This window comes from Aquarana catesbeiana, linkage group LG11, assembly GCF_042186555.1.
Source record: "Aquarana catesbeiana isolate 2022-GZ linkage group LG11, ASM4218655v1, whole genome shotgun sequence".
Classification (NCBI taxonomy): Eukaryota; Metazoa; Chordata; class Amphibia; order Anura; family Ranidae; genus Aquarana; species Aquarana catesbeiana.
This window is the reverse complement of record NC_133334.1, coordinates 52662198-52683324: the sequence shown is the minus strand read 5'-3', so window position 1 is coordinate 52683324 and position 21127 is coordinate 52662198. Positions and strand designations below refer to the sequence as shown.

General features: G+C 41.9%; 1 protein-coding gene and 1 long non-coding RNA gene across 2 annotated transcripts in view; one reads left to right on the top strand and one right to left on the bottom strand.

Moving 5' to 3' along the window:
* MYBPC3 (myosin binding protein C3) overlaps window positions 1-5774 on the bottom strand; it is a 209423-nt gene extending 203649 nt beyond the window's left edge. The window contains exon 1 of the mRNA XM_073604365.1: window positions 5618-5774. Within this exon, the coding sequence (XP_073460466.1) occupies window positions 5618-5642 (25 nt within the window). The 5' untranslated portion in view covers window positions 5643-5774. The remainder of the gene's footprint in view (window positions 1-5617) is intronic.
* Window positions 1-21127, top strand: part of LOC141112027 (uncharacterized) — a 45168-nt gene that overhangs the window by 2253 nt on the left and 21788 nt on the right. Inside the window, exons 2-3 of the long non-coding RNA XR_012236498.1 lie at window positions 5428-5538; window positions 8752-8794. This is a non-coding gene — a long non-coding RNA (uncharacterized lncRNA). The remainder of the gene's footprint in view (window positions 1-5427; window positions 5539-8751; window positions 8795-21127) is intronic.

The window sequence follows — 21127 nt, the reverse complement described above, 5'->3', positions numbered from 1 at the left end:
GACAGAGAAAGGGAATGGGGAGATAGATTCTCAGTTCCTTTCTCTGCAGCCTCAACTGCACAGATGAATGAATAGCAAGCACCCAGGGGCTTCCTGTTTATTCACAAACACAGTTTACTATGCTTCAGTGATGAATGAACACAGTGAGCGATCAGTACCAATCACTCACTATGTTCATTCACAAAAGGAAGAAGGCAGAAAATATGACATATTTACTGCCCCCTGCTCTCCATCCTGTAATGACCACCCTGTGTACCCTCAGCAGCTGGGAGGATGGAGGAGGAGGGAAGCCAAAAGCGCTGCAATGGAAAGGGACAAAACTTGGGGGGGGGGTGTGATCAGAGCGGTGGGAGGGGGAGGTGCACGTACTAGAAACAGGGAAGGGAGAAAAGGAGAAGCCAGCAACTCTGCAGGGGAAGCCACAAGAGGATCAGTGTCAGCGATAAGGCAGTACAGTTGGTCCTCCTGCTTGGCAGGTGCCGGGGCCCCCCTTTTGAATTGATGGGTCCAGGTCCGTTACGGGAAGGCTGGCTATACTGTCTTATCAGCTGCCCTGGCTGGAAATATACAGTATGTTCTTCTGTGGTGACTTTCTGTACGCTAGATCAAAGACACTATTCCCATGCTCATACCCCCCAATACAATTCTCAGGGCCTGGGCTCCTGAATTTGCACAGAAACTTCAGGGAGCTCCAGGGCTGTTAAAAGAAAAGGGTGTGTACTGGCACCACATGTTGATCAGTAAAAGTATTAGTTTATAGTGACACCACAACTCTACATTAAATGGTCCCCAGGTGGGGCCTTGTGGGCTGAGTCAACCTTTTCTTCTGTATCCCGAATATTCCAACTTTTGTCTCTGTACCTGTCCACTTGGGACTGTTGGGTGGTATTGACCAACCTTCTGTGTGTCTCTGTCCTTCTGGTATAATCTTCATAGAATACATTGGAAATCCAAAAAGGATAGTGAGTCCTTGGCAATCTAATAGCCATGCACCCCCCCCCCCCCCCCCAGTCAAGGCCACCTTTCACATGCATGTCCTGTTCACTTTTTCCAAAAAGATAAGACAATTACAACCGACCTCAATGAAACCTTCTCTATTACCACTTCATTCTTCAAAGCATACAGACACCCAAACACTTTTTCACATGGATCTCTGTTCAACTAGCTAGGCTGTCTTATGAGTGATCAAGCTCTACTGAGACCCCCTATATTGGTTACAGAGGGAATTGAGACCCAGGAACTCAGTGCAGGGGTCTTACCAATAAAGTCTTCAAGGGATATGAAAAAAAGTCAGCATCAACAACTGAAATGTCAGTTTTGTGTAGACTGACCATTTAACAACTCTAGCAACATGAGTTTAGAGGAAGTAAAAAAAAAAATGTATCGGTATTAACAAGAAAGAAATGAACAGGGCCACAATCTTCAAAAAGCCACTAAATATAAATGACAAATTAGTTTATGTTAAAAAGTTCCAACATGTGCAGATAAATATATCAAACTTTAATGAACTGAGAAAGGAAAGAATTGATTGGAGCAGTATTTTCAAACACACAAGGGTATTATAGGCTGGCTCACGTAGCATAACTTTTTTACCTTTAGCTCCTTTGCTTGACAAACCTCTAATATAGAACCCCTACTATGTCTTGTATGTCATGAGCCATAAATACCAACGTTTTCATCTCTCCCCAAGCTGACATGCAGCTGCTACATGATTTGCAGCACTGGCCCTATGGGACATAAGGGGAATTATTAGAATGTCATTCGGTCCAGGTTTTCACCCTTATGAGATAGCTTGTAGAGACTCTAGGGTTCCCAGCTCCACCCACGTGCTGCAGTCAAAGGTCTTGCTCTTCCTGTTTTATTCCTAATTTATGTCAATATACTGATTTGGTTGTTCAACAATCAATGGTTTGTTTCAATATTCTGACTCTAACATTTAGCAATCATTTTTACTAGTATATTATTAAACTCATTTAAACTGATTATTATGACTTATTATATATTTAAACTGATATTGTAGTGTTAATTTAAAGATGGCAGCTATTAGGCTGGAAAATGTCAATTTTTTTGAAGCTGACTGTGATATGTGGAGCAATTGATAGATTTTGCAATCATTATTTTTAGTTTGTGTTCATTTTTTTTCCAAATTTCAGGTATCTGATCAGTTAAAATGTTTATACTAAATGGTTGATTGCATGAAAATTGGCATAGGTACAACCAGCATAGGGCTGCAGTTGGAGGGATGAGACTAGGTGGGAAGGGAACAGATGGGAGCTGGTCTCATTACTGAATTCCCAAGATACCAAAGAGGTCACTGTATGGGTTAACCTACGAGGCTGTACACATCACTAGGACAAGTCAACCCAAGAAGCATTGGATGGATTAACTCCTTTCTTAAAGAGCCACGCCAACTAAAACTCAAAAGTAGGAGGGTTGTGGGATAACATTTGTGGTTAGCACTTCCACCTGGCACCACTAGGGTCATCAGTTGGAATCCCAACCATGGCACTACATGCCTGGAATTTGTGTGTTCTGCCTGTGACTGCTTGGGTTTCTTCCGGCTACTCCAGTTTCCTCCCACACTCCAAAGACATGCTGGTAAGTTAATTAGCTCCTCTTTAAATTGGCCATGGTATGGGTGTGTATGAATGTGAGTTAGGGACCTTAAATTTTAAGCTCCTTGAGGGCAGGGACTGATGTTAATGTACAATATATATGTGTAAAGTGCTGTTTAAATTGTTGGCGCTATAAAAATACCTGTAATAAATTAATAAATGTGTAGTGGGTAGCACTTTCGCCTAGCAGTAAGAAAGGTCACTGGTTCGAATCCCAACCACGACACTACCTGCCTGGAGTTTGCATGTTCTCCCTGTGCCTGCGTGGGTTTCCTCCGGGTACTCCGGTTTCCTCCCACACTCCAAAGACATGCTGGTAGGTTAATTGGATCCTGTCTAAAAATTGTCCCTAGTATGTATGAATGTGAGTTAGGGACCTTAGATTGTAAGCTCTTTGAGGGTAGGGACTGATGTGAATGTACAATGTATATGTAAAGCGCTGCGTAAATTGATGGCGCTATATAAGTACCGGAAATAAATAAATAAAATAAATAAATAAATAAATCAATACATTTGTAATGGCTTCCGTTTCCCTTTTCTCTGAATCCTAAAAAGTAATACTGAGCATGCAATACAAAATGTATTATAAACTATAGTGTTCTTGTTCCAAACACAGGAACTTAGCAGGAGCTTATGACAGAAAGAAGCATGAAAGCTTTCTACGCAGTAAGGTAAAAAAAACCTTCTGCATGCAGCTCCCCCTGCAGCTCCACTAAATACATGTCTGAACCCGATCTTGATCCAGCAATGTGCACGAGAGTTGAGGCTTTCTCAGCTCTCTCGCTCCTCATTGGCTCTGATACAGTAGCGGGAGCCATGAGCCAGTCAGAACCAGTGACGAGGGAGCAGGGGTTGGGCAGGGCCCCGCTCTGTGTGTCCTTCTGGACACACAGAGCTGGGCTCAGGAGTGGCTTGCCTTGGGGGCACTCAATGGGGGATAGGGAGGGTAGAGCTAGGAACTCTGGGAGAGGTCCCCAGAATAGGAGGATCAGAGCTGTTCTGTGCAAAACCAATGCACAGAGTAGGGAAGTATAACATGTTTGTTATTTTAATAATATTAAAAAAAACAAGCTTTACAAACACTTTAATTCTACTTACTTTCATTCTACTTACTCTAATTACTTCTACAGTTTTCTTCTGTTTGAACTGTGATCACTACTAACCAAGTCCCTATATGAGCCAATACAGCAGTGCAGACATGGGGTAGAAATAAATCAGTCTTGATCCAAGCCACAAACCTCACATTTTACTAAGAAAAAAGAAACATCAAATCCAACACCAGTATTTAGCAATAAAAAATATTCCCCTACCATGAGACAAAAGACAACCTTCCCTAACAGAGAGACCTGGAGCCCGTCCATGCTGATGTCACAGATGTAGGACATCTACTTTTATTTCGACTCTCCTGATCTGCACACCTACTTCAGGTAGATGACTCAATGGAGGGATTTACTAAAACTGGAGAGTGCAAAATCTGGTGCAGCTCTGCATGGAAACCAATCAGCTTCCAGGTTTTATTGTCAAAGATTTATTGAACAGGCTGCAGTTAAAAGCTGATTGGTTACTATGCACAGCTGCACCAGATTCTGTGTGCTCCATTTTTAGTAAATCCCCCTAGTAGGTCAACATTTGGAATCAAATCCCTCGCCCCTTCTTTCTTGCCCAGTTGTCCCTCTTTTTCGTATGATGTAGATTAGAGACCTATATACAGAATGTATTATTCATCTAGCAAAAGTGATTTACTTAACTAAGGCTGTCACCCAAACTCTCTTGTTGAAAAGCCAGTAGGATGGAAGAGTCGTCCTAGAAAAAGCACCTGCATGTGTATTCATTCCTTATAGTCCATGTAACTGGGGGGCATGTCAGGGGCGGGTGCGTCTTTTGCCTACATACCTTGTGCCATAACATGTCCCTCTCTCCCATATAAATAAGGGTATGAGAAATATGCAAACCCATAGGGCAAAAAACTAAAATACCTGAACACAAAACTGTTCCCTATCCAGCTACTAGAAAATGAAATGCTGACTTCAAACATTACAGAATAGCTAACAAATGATTACTTTTCAATTAATCTACATCAGAAATAAGTGAGCTATATTGAGGAACTACACATCTCAGTTTGCTCTGGGTCATTTAGTTCCACAACTAATCCTACACGGGACGATTGGCTGCAAAGAAATGTTAGACTTCCTTGGATGCTAATGTGCCCATAAACAGGCTGTTTCTGATGCTCAAGGCCACCACATATCCACTTTGGCGTCAAACAGCTGGCACGAACGATCATACGAAGTTCCCATCAGCACTTTTATAAGGCTCTGATATGATGATAATATTTTGCCTTGCGTATTTCATTCACCACCCACTCAGAATGCCATGTGGTAGATCTGTGCACCACCCAAGATGGGCAAACGAGTCACAAATGGCTTCTCACAGCCTGGAGAAATGTCAAGTGGTTGTTTCTGCTGTAGCATCAGCATTACAAGCTTAAAGCATGATAAGCTTGTTTCTAGCATTGATCCGACTTTGCAATAGATGCTTAGTAATACATCCCCCATCCTATGCCTAAGTATAGTAAGTATTCCCTAAGTACACCCTAACTCTTCCTTTACCGTTAGGCCATTTATCTATTTAATCCTAGCAGCTAATCCTTGAGATGGTAGGAATATAAAATGATGCTTGTAATAACACATTAATTCAACAGCTCTCAATGTACACATATACGTCTCAGATGGCCGAGGCTGGTACAGCTGTTGTAATGAAATACATAGGAATGTGACAGTTCATTAAATATAATCTGATTTCTCTAACCCAGCCCTGGGATATCTATTCACACCATGCCCGAATGTCGTTTGAAGGTGACCCATCAAAGTCCAGAGCAACATGCAACTACTGACAGCTAATTCTCCATCTCAAAACATCCCAGGTAATTTAAGTCCATGGTCCTTATTTCTGAATGTCCTCTTTGTAAATGGCATAGTGGCCTCCCAACTTGTCCCATGTACCTGTTTTCTTTGCAGGCTCTGGCATCCTTGCTCAGCCTGGACAGGAACACCCAGAAAGAGGTCAACGAGCTCAGCAGTAGCACTCTAGTCCCGTAGCAGAGGCTGGAATGAGGCTACTGAGATTTACAGACCCCCTTAAAAAAGTAAGATAGAGAGAAACCAAATGTGCTCCACCCCTCCCTCACTCTCTCCTGTTGTCACACAGTCCTGTCACCTTCTCAGCAGCAGACCTCACTTGACAGGATATATCAGCTGAGATATATATAGCCAAGCTGCCAGTGCATTGAAGTTTGCCCTCTGGTCCCCCTATGGTTTTGTGCCATCTAGGGGGGTTTCTGGCCTGTATGAGGACCATTGTCCCAATCAAGGCTGGCATCATGGGTCTGACATAAGCACCTAGGTTAGGTTTATAATCATACATTTCCAGCACCACTCTCATTCGTTCTGGTCACCAGTGCGTCCTCGTAACTTGCTGACTGAAACAACCGTGTTGATAGCTCCTATAATTTTGCAGCTGACCTTGTGTACATACAGAACACGTACCCAACCTATATAGACATTACAGCGCAACCCCCAGCAAAAAGTTTTATCCGAATAAAAAGACAAGCAGGTAAAACTTCAATTTCCAGCTAGACTCTGTTTTCTTCCCACTTATCTATGGTAGAAAGAAAAAAAATGTGGAAGATTTACAGCATGGCCTGTACAGTGTGCGTTATATTTTTAGTCTCACTCTAGTTATTTTAAGCCTTTTTAGGACTCTATGGTCTGCTACAACCTTTGCTGCAGTGCTATATAAATATTACAGTTTTAATTTTGTTTTTAAAGACCAGCAGTATAGCTTATTTGGTGTCAGGCATACAGTATATAACACATTTTTTCTATACCATATATATATTTATTGATACAGATTTTTACAAATTAAAATATTCTTCATGATACTCAAACATTCAAAACATTTTGGACCTATACGGTGAGGTCTGTTGAGTGTAGTAGCACTCTCCTACCATGTATTTAATATTTTATTAAAGCCTGGCACCAAAAAAGTAAATATTGTATGTCTTTAGTATCATAAGGGATCACCCACCAATCCACTTTAAAGCGGGAGTAAACCCATCGATTTAACGGTTTCAAAAAAGTTACATTCCCAGGGCGTGCCGGAAATGTAATTGTCACATTGGTTGTACTCTCAACCAAACTGTTAAACCATCCAATGGCCGGTGTCATAACAGATCACAAAAAATCAAACAAACATTCTGAAAATGAAAATGTTCGAATGAAATTCTAATGGCCTAAACCAGTGATGGCGAACCTTTGCCCCCCAAATGTTTTGGAACTACATTTCCCATGATGCTTCACTACACTGCAGAGTGCCAGAGCATCATGGGAAAATGTAGTTTCAAAACATCTGGGGTGCCAAGGTTCGCCATCACTGGCCTAGGCCAACTAGACCAAATGGTGCATAGCCTGCCTAAAATAGAGGACATTGTGAGAAATACAGAGGCTTAGACCAACTGGAATATAGAAAAATGGTTTGGTTTTGGTGGCCATTGTCGCCCGTACACAAAGTGGTGGGAAATCCAAAATTTTGAATTGTCACCAGAATAGTAATAAAGTAATAATGATATTGTTTTAATGGGGACATGTGTTATGTTGACAACTGTCTAAAATTACATTTCCCTCACTTTGGAGAGATTTCCTCCAACTTCTGGCTGTGTCTATGGGCCAGAAAGTCAAGGAAAATTGTTATAAATTGATACAGACAGCAACAAAACTGAATAACAAATTGGAACCAGCGTGTGTTTGGAAAAGTATGCATAAAAGTACTGAAGATCAGGGGAGTAGCTTGACCCTGGCATCAAAGATATGTCTTCTACTCAATGCCCTGGGTTTTCATTTGCAGTAATTGACACCCTAAAAATGATCCTTTAGACAAACACATCAATCTTTGTTGAACTTTGTTGCTTTTAACTAGTGATGATGGCACAATGACGTTGTACATTCCTAGTTCTCTGCTGCAAGGTTAAGGTTTTCACATCAAGGGCAATTTACCATTGAACTTATAAAGTTGTATTGTAATCACAAGGGAATAATACCAGTGATCTGCTTACTACTATGCAGACTAATTAGGGTGCACAAGTTAAGGCATTATGGAAACAGTGTCAAATCAGAGAACTCTTTGGGGGACTGTTTGTGAGTCTGGGTTCTTTGGTTTGGGATAACTGTCAGCAAACAGCCAGAGGACTAATGACTGCAGGAAAGTAGAGTAGGAAAGGGGAAAGGGAGGCAGGGCAAGGCAGAAAGGAGGAAGAAGAGATTATACTGAAAGTAATAACATGGGTTTACCCATTTGACACAGTATGCTAAAAAACCTACAACATATTAATCTAATTGCACAGGGTTTCTTTGGATCTACTAGGATCCTAGAAAGGACCCTGTAAAAAACGTAAAGCACTACGGGCCGGCACATCATATGCTCTCTTGCATACAGCAATCTAATAGACACCTATTCAGAAGATCAACAGGACAGGATTCTAGCCTTTGCACACAAGGCCTCGATTAGTAATAGTACCAAGAGATATCTTACAAGATTGTCACTAGATGGTACAAAAAGCCTGCCTTCTGCATTGACCAAGTTATCTCCGCAACAGAGTGAATTATGTTGGCGTTATGGCTCAAACACAGGTACACACTAGCATGTATTTTGAGCCTGCCCGGCCATACAACCCTTCTGGCTGTCAGTCTTAGAAATCATTCATCAAACCCCGAGATTTGCCTAATGGATAATCTGGCAACAGTGCTCCTTCATTTGACCCCAATGTCTTGCAAAAGATGTCCTGCTTCTCTGAACCATGAGAGCAATACACTCTTCTATATGGGAGAACTTTGAGGTCTCCACCCATGACACAAGTGGACACCAATGAGAGGTACTTAATGAGAGAGTGGGGTATGGACTCATCAGTCCGTAGACTTCGTCCAAAAGATTGTGATGCCATCCTGGCCTAGGTACCACAGGTGGAAGTGTGTGTGTGTGTGTGTATGTGTGTGTGTGTGTGTGTGTGTGTGTGTGTGTGGGGTTGTAGAATAATTATATTTTTAGTTTTCTTCTCACAGGTGTTTTTTCGCTTTTTATGCAGCAATAATACATGGAGGGCATGGAGGAGGTGCCTGAACTAATAGGTGAGCAATGCCTTTTGTGCAAAGTCCACTTTTAAGAGTCAAACTGTTTTGTATTAGGTTAGTATAGGGTGATGAGAGGTTTCAGGTCTTTAGTACTGTCTGTGTCTCTACAAGAGCAAATCACTCTCTCAATGTGTCCTGCTAACCACTGGCACAGGACTGAAAGTGAAGGAGATTTTTACATTTTGATTTGTCAACAGAACAGAAATAGAGGAGAAATGTTCCAATGGGGACACTTGCTCTGCTGACAACTGTTTACAAGATGCCTCACCTCACTTTGGAAAGATTTTCTCTTATTACCTGTGGTGCTACCATAAAATAAGCAAAAGGAAATATCTCAAATGCATAACAGATAAAAAGAAAAAAAAAAACAGATTTAAAGTAGATGTAAACCCTCACATATACCGAGTGGAGCGAACAGCCTCAGATAATACACAGAGATGAAACAAATCTACCTACAGAAGTTTTGCACGTATATCTGCTGTATTCAGCTTTCCATAAACTTTAGAAACTGCACACCGTTTTAGAAATCTTTATTCCTGTTTCAGTAGTAGTTGTGGAGTCTGGGCATACACTGTGTGACAGGTGATTGTAGGAAAGGCACATCCCCCCACGCCACATAGCCAGAGGAATGAAGAAACTTGCAGAGCTGTACTGTGAATAGACAAGCTCTCTCCTTATCTTTCTCTAAGCTCCCTCCCCAACACAAATTTCCAGCTGCTTTTATCTCCTGTGTCAGAGAGCTTGTCAGAAGTTATCATGCTGATAACAGAAGAATGGCGCAGCAGAAAGACACAGAACTTAGAGCTTTGGCGTGAGATAAGTAAACACTACAGATATATGTGCCCAGGTCAGATTTCATGAATGGGGTTTACATCCATTTTAACTATTCGAGGAGAACAGAACAGTCACGTGACATCTTCTGTGCTCTGACTATTAGAGGGAACACTACAGAGGACTGGCTTGCCCTCTGCAGTGGACTAGAGGTCACCATCTTGGGGTAGCCTAGGCCTATTAAGACATTAACGCAAAATTTGGTGGCCAATTTGGTGCAGACATAGTATATGAATGCCCACCTGTCACCCACTGTCCCACTCCCCACAGGTCACCTTCTAGGGAGTGGGAATATTCCCTGATAATGAGTCTTTCATGACTGAGGGGACACGTGAGGCGCACACATATCTTACGCCAGGGCTTTCCCATTTGGGCAAGTGAGAGGAGCCCTAAGTACACCAGAATATAGACTGCAAAGTGATGTGAGGAGCCATGCTGGGGAGGACTTTACCCTTACAGACATTCCATCTTTTCAGAGACTAACTGAGCACCTGTGTCACAGTGAGGGCCTTAGATCTATAAGGTGTATAAAATGTTTATTCTCTTAAAACCACCATATAGTTATGACAACAATATTGTTTACTGTTGAAGTAAAACTGTTAAAACTCAAATCCGACTTGACTTTCTGCCCCTGTCTGGAATGAAGAATGAGTGAGACTGCTTATAAGCTTTGGGGGGGGGAGGAGTAATTGGCTTGTACAAGATTGACGTGATGAAGGAAAGGTCTTAGGTCTTCCATTAGTTGAAGCAGACCGACATCTCAGGGCTGCAGGAAAGTTGATCCCTTTGTACAGTGCCTTGAACAGAGAGGTCCCTCGAATCAAGAAGTTCCTCCTCTGATGTCCAGCTGTATAATAGTAAGCCATAGCTATGGCTTGGATTACCAACCCTCCTATATTGAACTTTCTAGAAGCCCTTCTGAGAAGGATTCTGAGGTATATATGAACCTTCAAGAAACAATTGCAATTCTCATGTATCCCGGTTACTAGGGTGTGCATGGCCTTCACAATCTGCTACATAGCTGTCCCACAGGTAGGCCTTAACCTAAAGTATTGAATGATGCAATACACATGGTATTATTCTGCACAATTGACCAAAAATATTAATTCAAAAATACAATTGATCAGTCATACATGAATAATTTATGAAAAAAAGATTGTTTGATTAATCTGTATTATGATCAGTTCTCTGGCACACCCAATTATTCATTCAAGCTATCACAAATGGTCAACAAAATTATGCCGGGGCCGATCATAGCAAGATTGAAGTCAACTTAAAGCTCTATATATAGATAAAACCAGAGGGTCTCTGTTTTACGATTTTTGATTTGCTGCAGTAAACAATTAACTTATGACATTGATATATGTGTGGCAACTAAAAAAATCGTTCACCGATTGTACAATCTGATTATAGGATGTATGGCTGACATTAGAGGTGCCATGAGATAACAGCAAGCCGGTAGGTGGTTCCAATTTTCTGTTACCCCAAGTAAAGTGAATATTCGTCCATAACGGGGCCACTCCATTGAATCAGTGCCTAGCAGATTTTCCATTATTTTCTCGTCTGTAATTGAGATGTCATTCTTTCATCCGACTGCCACCACTAAGCAGCCAGGCCCCTATCAGTAATGAGGGAACAGCTACTAAGAACCCTTGAAGCTTATCTGAGTTCACATTCCCTGTGTGTTCTTCAATGACCTTCATGACTCTCAGATCTGACACTGAACTCTCAATGAATAGAATAATGGAAAAGATGGACTGTCACTAAAGGATTAATGCAAAGAGCTTGTAACATTCATGACTGTGTATTTGGCAGCCCTTTCTGCACATATGTAGCCAGTTCTGCACAACACACACATTCTTGGTGACAGTGACAAATGGTAAAATGTTTAGGAGGACAGACAAGCTTGCAAGAAAGCCACAGAAAATAAAGTGTGTAATTATAACAGATTTTGCAAGTGAAAGGATATTTTTTATTTTTTTTACATTTTATGCTACTTATAAGCAGGGGCGTTGCTAGGTCTACAAAAGATCTGGGGCTAGAGCCCATAGCAGCGTAGTAAAGAAAGTCATACGCTTGGGCGGGCATACACATGTATATACAGTAATATATGTGTGTGTGTATATATATCCCCAGAGAGCCCCCCCACTTACATCAGGGTCCCCAGAGAGCCCCCTTACATCAAGGTCCCCAGAGAGTCCCCCTTACATCAGGGTCCCCAGAGAGTCCCCCTTACATCAGGGTCCCCAGAGAGTCCCCCTTACATCAGGGTCCCCAGAGAGCCCCCTTTACATCAGGGTCCACAGAGAGCCTCCTCCTTACATCAGAGTCCTCAGAGAGCCTCCCCCTTTCATCGGGGTACCCAGAGGGCCCCCCATTTACATCAGGGTTCCCAGAAAGCCCCCCTTACATTAGGGTCCCCAGAGAGCCTCCCCCTTAAATCTGGGTCCTTAGAGAGCCTCTGCCTTAAAATCAAGGTCCCCAGAGAGCCTCTCCCTTGAATCAGGGTCCCCAGAGAGCCCCCCCCCACTTACTTAAGGGTCCCCAGAGAGCCTCCCCTCCCCTTTGGGGGCCCCTGCAGAGACTCTGGGCTATTGGCCCCAGATTCGGGGCTATAGCCCCAAAAGCCACCTCTAGCGACGCCCCTGCTTATAAGGATTAAGCCATTTTTGCAAGAGGTTACGCTGGGACATCTTGTTAATATGACTTGCAGGTCACATTGCTTATTGTTCTGCAGCATAGGAGGCATTTTATCTGCAGACTTGGTCGACTAGGTTTTCTAATTGATCCTTTGCTATAATGTTTGAATTTGCAAAGGGTTTCCAGTGAGAATCAGATTCACCATGCAATGCAGAAACAATTCAAACCACGCATGCCTCTAAATCAAGTGCTTGTGTAGATCACATTGCTGCAGAGCAGGATGAAACAATACGGATATTAAAGTTCCGCTGTCAAAAAATGCGAGTAAGCAGTCTTTTTTTTGAATAGGAGATCTAAAGTAGTCTCTTCTGCGATAAAATATGCCTACCTGCCTGCTCACAGCAATCCCCGGAATGTAAACTGAGCTGCGCATGCAAGTTTTGGATAGAATGAAGAGAGATTGGAACATCTGTAAGCATTTTTTTTTGCTTTCTGTGTCCCCGTTGGAGAGAATCGCCCTCTCTATTTGTACTGTTACAATCAAAAACAAAAGTGAAAGAAAATCCCACATTTTGGGTTGTCACCAGAACAGGAATAGAGGGGAAATTTTGAAATGGGGGGCACATAGTTTTGGATATGGGACAGGAAGTGTCAGAAAATCTCCCTAAGAGGACACTGATGTGAAAAAAAAAAACCTGACAGGGCTTATAAAAAGCAAAAGTAACAGCACAACCACCTCATTAAACTAAAGGTAAATAAAGATTAGTGAATCACACTGGAATAAATATGATAACACAATGGGGTTATTTACCAAAGACAAATAGGGCTTGATTTACTAAAGGCAAAGTAAGTAAGTGCAGTTGCTCCAGAACTTAGTAAATGAGATAACACTTTTTTGCAAACAATACCCAATCAAGTACAAGGAAAAAAAAAAGAATTTTGCTTGCACATGATTGGATGATGGAAGTCACCTGGGCTTCTGCTCATTTACTAAGCTCTGGAGCAACTGCACTTTCTATTTGATGCAAATAGATTGAAATAAACAGCGCTCGTAGGATATAAAACAACAAAGCCCTAGGGCAGAGAAAAGTGAAACCAATGAAAAACAATATTTTGCAGCAGCTATCACATGGGTACTAGACACTGAAATGTGGAAAAACAATATAAACAGCACTTGCAAAACGTGAATGAATACAATTAATACACCATAATATACATGATTTACAGGAATAACTATGTAAATAAAGTGCTCAACAAAAAGTGTTCAAAAAGTGCATATGTGCTTCAATGTTATTGCTGGTGCTCCACAATTAAATGGTGCCGTGTGCCACACTCACCAAATGGCAAGGACCCACAGCTTTGCAGTATGGGGGCAAAAAGGCTTGGATCCAATCAGATCAATTAGGAGACAAATGTTTTCTCTGGAGACTCTGACTGTGCTGATTTCCATGTGAAAAAAAAAACGACAGCTCAAGTCGGAGCCACTGTACTAACAATCCAATGTTAGTACAGCGATCTCCCCCACTGAGCTATTGTGTTCTGACAGGGGGACAGCGTTCTGACAGGGGGACAGCCTCCCCGCCCCCCGCCGCCAGAACACTACCTGTCAGCACTAATCGGGAGCCGGTGGGCTGCTGGTTTGCTGCCATACACACAGGCCGAATGTCGCCTGGTTTTTATTTAAAAAAACAATGTCACCCGGCATTCGGCCCATGTGTACTAGGCTTAAGCATCATCCAGTTTAAAAAAGTCCATTTGAAAATTGGCTGATATGGGTAGAAAAGTATTGTCTGAACACGGATTGCATCCTATCAGATGCAGCCACCATTCAGCAGTGCTACGGTATTCCAGTAGCTGTGGGTGTCATGACAATATCAATATAATAGATGGCAGTGAAGATCCCTCCATCCACGCTGCTGTTGGCATGGATAGGATAATCAACTGTTTTTAAGCCTGTGGGCTCCAAGAGAGACAATCAGGCTGTGGTATGACTGCCATAAAGCTGTTCTATGTTCACAGCATACACTTTCATTTTACAACATCATCATTGCAATACAAATAATAGGTATTTTTGACAATCCAATATAAGCTTACTTGGAAAATGTTGTGAGTTCTGCCTGTCTGCTGGCCATCTGTTTTCCACAACTTCCTGGATTCTCCGCATGCTTTGCAGCTTCTCCTCTGTTTTTTATTTTCAATATCTAAGGACTACATATCCCCTGGTAGCTTGCTGCCTGCAAGCAGTGATTCCTGCACTGACTCCTCCTTCTGAAACTCCTCCTCTCAGCACCTCTGTAGTTCAGGAGGCAGGCTCTGTGATATGTGTGACACAGCGGTGCCTACTTACAGGGTATAGTGAATATGTGTCATGGAATTCAAGGAAGTAAATGTGTGGGGATCTTCACAATGTATGTTTACAAACTGTAGGGTTGTTCAGATTAATAGGAGTTGGCTAGAAATAATTGAAATACAAAGTGGAAATTAATATAGGATTTTACATTTGACCCTAGGCATGAGCACAGGGTGTGCCAGGTGTGCCCGGGCACACCCTAATCACCCCATGTGGAGTAGATTCCCTCCTGTATAGATCCCTGATATTTTACCAAAGCCCCCTAACGGGGCTCCTAAAAAATTTGAAAAAAAAAAAAAAATTGTAAAAAAAAAAAAAAAACTACTGCCACCCTTCACAGCCCTACTGACGCCAATCTATGCCTTACTGACACTGTCCACTGCTCTACTGACACTGTCAGTATATATACATATGCACACACACACACATATGTGTTCAAGCTTTGGGGTGCACACCTCTAGTGTTAGCGTGTGATAGAGGTAGAGTAGGAAACTTTAGTTTAGCTCAGGGCTAAGCCTGAGCTATGGAATCTGGGTCAGGGTTTACTAAGGTTCAGGGCTGGCTCATCTAGAAATTTAGAGAATCTTCTAGAATTAGTGGGTGGAGGTTAGGAGGAGCTGCCTTGAATATTTATGGAGCCTCAGCAAATCCTCAGAGATAAGGATGAGACCACTCCATAAATAGACATGGGCCATGCCAGCAGGGCAGTCGGGTGGAAGCTGGAGATACAGTGTTGAGGAGGCTGTCCGTGGCCCTCAGGGGTACCCCCTAGTCTTGGGGGGGGGGGTTTCCCTGCCTTGGGACAGTGTTTGGGTGCTTAAGGATCCAAAAAACACACAGGAGCAGGATTTCCTGGAGGCATGGGAGCAAAAGAGGACAGAGTGCGTAGTCAACACTGTTGTGGACGAAGATGTCCCTGAAGTTTTGCTGAGAGTTTGCTGAAGTCAAGTGAGCATCCCATAACCTCCCATCCCTATCCGAGTTATTAACCCTCAATAAATAACAAAGACAAAGTCACAGACTGTTCTCTGGCTGTTTGTAAAGATTCGGTGTACCTGGCTGTGCAGGAGTGGGGGATCCAAGTTCATCAGCAGTCCCTATGGGGGTGTGCTACATCGTAAAAAGGGTATCTGTTGCATTTTTCCTCTGCCAGATCATTACCCACTTGCCCTCTGGAAGTTTTACCCCACTTCATGACCAGGCCATTTTTTGCAAAACGGCACTGTGGTACTTTAATTTACAATTGTGCAGTCGTGCGACACCCAAATAAAAATTTTGTACAAATAGAGATTTCTTTTGGTGGTAAAAAACAAACAATATTTTCATACCGCGCTCCTATTCATAAACAAAACGTGCAAACCAACATATGTTAGGTGCTGAATACAAATGGAATTGTAGTGTGTAAAATGTCCATACACCACTACCAGGTGTCTCCAATCAAGTGAGAGTGAAGTAAATCTTCTTAGTAGTTCATAAATGCGGAGAAAAACAAAGGTGCCTTCTTTCACCAGCCCCTAGGTCAGGGATATTCAATTAGCGGACCTCCAGCTGTTGCAAAACTACAATTCTTATCATGCCTCTGCCTCTGGGTGTCATGCCTGTGGCTGTCGGAGTCTTGCTATGCCTCATAGGACTTGTAGTTCTGCAACAGCTGGAGGTCCGCTAATTGCATATCCCTGCTCTAGGCAAACATCCTACTCACCGGACATATATGACACCCATCACAGGTAGTCATAATAGGCATGTGTAGCAAAGATGTATCTTCCAGTGAAACGGCCCAGACTGATAAGCACCCGCCGACGAGGGTCAAGGGAATCACATATATCGAGGAGAAAAGAGAGAGCTCCTCATAGTGCAGTTTGTAACTTTTATTTTCTTTGTAATAAAAATATAACTTACAATGTAGTAGATCTTTAAAAGCCCATAAAAAAACAAGCAGGCACGCCGATCTGCGTTCCAGAGAGATGGCGGAAGGGATGTGTCACGCACTGCCCGACCCTTTTGGTGGTATTTGATAATCTCTGTGGTTTTTATCTTTTGCGCTTTAAACAAAAAAATATTTCTTACTTTCTGCTATAAAACATATCCAATAAAAAAAAAAAAAAAATGTAAAAAATAAAATTTCTTCATCAGTTTAGGCCAATATGCATTCTGCTACATGTTTTTGGTAAAAGAAATCCCAATAAGCGTATATTGATTGGTTTGCGCGAAAGTTTTAGGGGTTGATATACTAAAGGCAAAAAGACTGTACACTCTGCAAGTGCAGTTGCTCCAAAGCTTAGTAAATGAGCAGAAGCTCTGCTGACTTCCATCATCCAATCATGTGCAAGCAAAAATGCTGTTTTTTTTTTTTTTTTTCCTTGCACGTGATTGGGTACTTTAGAAAGAGCACAGTCTATTTGCCTTTAGTAAATCAACCCCATAGTGTCTACAAACTATGGGGTAACAAATAATTCAGCGCTCCTCTTAAAAATAGCAGCTAACAGAGCAAATTGGATAAATGGCAAACAGAAGGAAACAGATAGTGTAGCGCTAAAAAATGACGTGATACATAGGCCAAAATAGGGGCAGTGAACCCAAATACTGTAACACTCAAATAAAATTAAACAAAAAAATCATATGTAAGTATTAAGCAAAATAAATGATGAATGTCCAAAAAAGAAGCAAAAACAAGCAATGTTCAACAAAATAGTTCATAAACTTTGTGTGAATGAATAAGAATTTCTTGTGACAAACTTCATTATAGATATCCTCTCAGTGTACGGGGATATGTAGTTGAAGTGAAGGGAACAACCACCATATAAAGGGGAGGCTTACCGGAACATTTGAAGACACAAGAACATATGTTCTGTGTGTCAAACAAGCTTGTGTTGTGAAAACAACCAACAGAGATGGACGCTGGAACCGTCAATTGCCTGGAGTAGAAACTCGATTCTCCTCAAGGTGAAGATGTCTGTGTGGGTATGTCTCAGGAAGGACAGTGCTCAGATGTCCATGGATGTAATAGGAATGTTTAGGGAAGAAAAAACAAAAAGGGCCACATAGTGTAATTCCTTTAAGTAAAAAAAAATTGTTAAATGGAAGTAAGGAAACTCACATTTTGGCAGGTAAAATCAGCGATGTCCTTGGAGACGAAACACGTCGGGAAGGTCTCCACTGCCGCCATTTGATTTTTAAAAATCGCTGATTTTACCTGCCAAAATGTGAGTTTCCTTACTTCCATTTAACATGTATTTTTTTACTTAACGGAATTACGCTGTGGTCCTTTTTGTTTTTTCTTCCCTAAACATTCCCATTACATCCATGGACGTCTGAGCACTGTCCTTTATGAGACATACCTGCACAGACATCTTCACCTTGAGGAGAGTCATGAGTTTCTAGTCCAGGCAATTGACGGTTTCAGCGTCCATCTCTGTTGGTTGTTTTCACAACACAAGCTTGTTTGACACACAGAACATATGTAAGCCTCCCCTTTATATGGTATGATTTTTTGTTTAGTTTTATTTGAGTGTTATTTGGGTTCACTGCCTCTATTTTGGCCTATGTGTCACGTCATTTTTTAGCGCTACACTATCTGTTTCCTTCTGTCTACAAACTATGGGACAGATTTATGGAGTTTTTTATTTTTTTATTTTTTTTTTTACTAGTAATGGCGACAATGAGCGACTTATAGCAGGACTGCGACATTGTGGCAGACAAATTGGACACTGACACTTTTGACACTTTTTGGGGACCAGTGACACTAATGCACACCTCCCAACTTTTTAAGATGGGAACGAGGTACACCTATTAACAAAAGTATGTGGGCATAGGACACACCCCCTCACACAACCCCTTAAAGGAGAATTATTTAAAACAAAAAAAAGATGAATTATACCAACAAGTGATTTTTTTTTTAATCACTACTATTCCTTTTGAAATTGGCTTTTGAAATTTACAAATGCAGCAATTTAGAAATTGGAGGAAAGGTTTAGCACTGGGAAACAATTTTTGAAAGATAAAAAGTGCATTTTATATAAAACTATATAGATCAGACCAAAATGAGAGACACATGAGATGTAACGAGGGACAGAGGGATCAGTCCCTCAAAATCATGGACAGTTTGGAGCTTTGCTAATGCAGTGATCAGTGCTAAAAATATTCACTGTCACTGTACTAATAACACTGACAGGGAAGAGGTTAACACCAGGGGCGATCAAAGGGTTAAATGTGTTCCTAGGGAGTGTTTACTAACTGTGTGGGGGTGCTTGTACTGTGGGAAGGCGGAGATCCATGTTCCTGCTTAACAGAAACACAGGATCACTGGCTGGCGAAGGATGTAACTGTTGTTTTGCTAGAAGGTGGAGGTAAGTATCTTGGGGAGTTTAGTTCCTTTTGATGAAAAGTGTCTGAGACAAACTTTGTCACAATTTTGCTTCAACTGGAGCACAGCCTGTCCACTGTTAAATGTTTATTTTCTGAGCTGTGTGGGGGAATAAAATTGAAAATACAAGCTGATTGGTGGTTAATATAAGCAATGGCACCAGTTGAGATAAAACTTGACTCTTGACTGATGCTTTTTGTGAGTTCCTCCCATGATATACTTTAAGGCTTGTATATTCGCCAACGCTTACCCTGCATGTTATATTAAAAGTGTAGCAACTTTGGAAGTTCTCTTATGAAGTGTCACTGCTCAGCAATGAGGAATGTTTATTGAAGGGATGATCTGTCTCCAATGTGACCAGCAACTTCAAACACATTCTGCTGTCAACAGAAAATGAGTACTTTGGTGACAAATGTCATGAGCTGAGGTCCTCAGCAGAGCAGGAATGGAGGCCAGGAACAAGATTGCCATGAAAGATTTCCCAGATGTATTCCTTTCCAAGTATTCCTTGGTTTATCAAATATCCTGCATGGGTAATATTATATTCTTAGTTTACCAGGCACTAAGCTGGAAAGCAGTGTGTGCATGTAGATGTAGCGTCACCCCAAAGCAGCCACTTATTAACCTGGGTTCTCTGTTCTGCACCTCGACTTGGGTAACCCTCTCATCCCCTCTGACACAGCTAGTTAAATAGAAATCACCACAAACACTTAAGGAATCACAAGCAAAGATACTCTTGACTTGGTAGTGTGCTAGTACCAGAGAATGGACATGAGACCGCTTAGTGGTGCATTAGGATGAATTGGAGTAAATAGAGGCATGAGCATGAACACACAGAAGGTAGGCTTTAGACACAATCTGCTAGACAGTAGAATCACTATGCCAGAGCTACTTAAGTTAGAGTTATGTACCACTAGCTTGTTATTAACACAAGATCCAGCAATATCATAAAAAGCGAACAAAAACATTTACTGTGTAAATAAAGATATTGCAACTACTTAGGGTGCGCCCAAGCTATGACTTATGGGACTCCCCTGTGTGGTACCTCTGAACTAAGTGACTAGCAAAGGTCTCTATGTGGCAACTAAATAGTCTTTGGTCCTCCTGACTCCTGAATCTTCAGCCAGCTTGTGTTGGGCCCAATCATACCATAGGTGCACATATGGACAGCCACAGCAAGGCCTGCATCCTATGGGACGGCTAGGTGGGTAGTGGGTCTGTAGTTTCTAAAGGCTCAGCCTCTGTAGTAGCAGTAAATCATGGCCACAAGGCCCTCTCGCAAGACTCAGCAAACCAGCTTCGAAATTTCTACTGCTTGAGGAGGAATCCTCTGCCCCAATTTAGCATGACTTCATGACCTGGCTCACCCAGCGATACCACTTTGATGTGAGTCCATGCTCTCTAGTGCTCTCTCTCCCCCTGGTTTTACAGTGGTATGCTTCAGGCCTCAGCTCTGTCAGCAGCATGCGTATGTAGTTTGTAAATATATGTTTAAAAAGAAAGGCTAACCCTTAGCAGAGTCCCAATCAATATATAGTATATACTGCAAGCTGATGTTATTTATCTATCCTTCCTTCCAACAGTGGTAGATGGTGAACAAGAGTAGCCTGGCAGAGCAAGTATTGTATAGCCAGGGGCGTATTTGCCATAAGGTCCAGTAGGCTTGCACCTATAGGTGACAAAGGCAAAGAGGTAGCTTTTACCTGTATAGTCATTACACATCACCACTTTAAAACAATTCTTTTTGCCCCAATTCCCTGATGACTTACCCTCCACAGATGTAAACTTATCTCGGTCTGAGGCATTTTTACATTTTGTCCCTAGTGTCCTGGTTCTGCCGGTGCTGTAGACCTCTATAGAGAAGTCTTCCTAGGTTGGATTTTCTTAAGACACAGCCCCATAAAGGTCTGTGGGGAACTACTGCAAGGGCAAGGCCAGGTCACTGAATACTTGGGGTTTGGGATATAAGGGATAAGTTCACCTTTTACATACACTGGCCCATATAGACAAGGGCCAGTATTATATTGTTTAATGCAAATGTCACACCTGTAGGTTTTTTCTGTTACCCTTGAAGCCTGACCAAAATACTCCCAGCATTTTCATTCTCACAGCCTGGCCTAAGTCAAAGAATTCCCACATCTTGGTT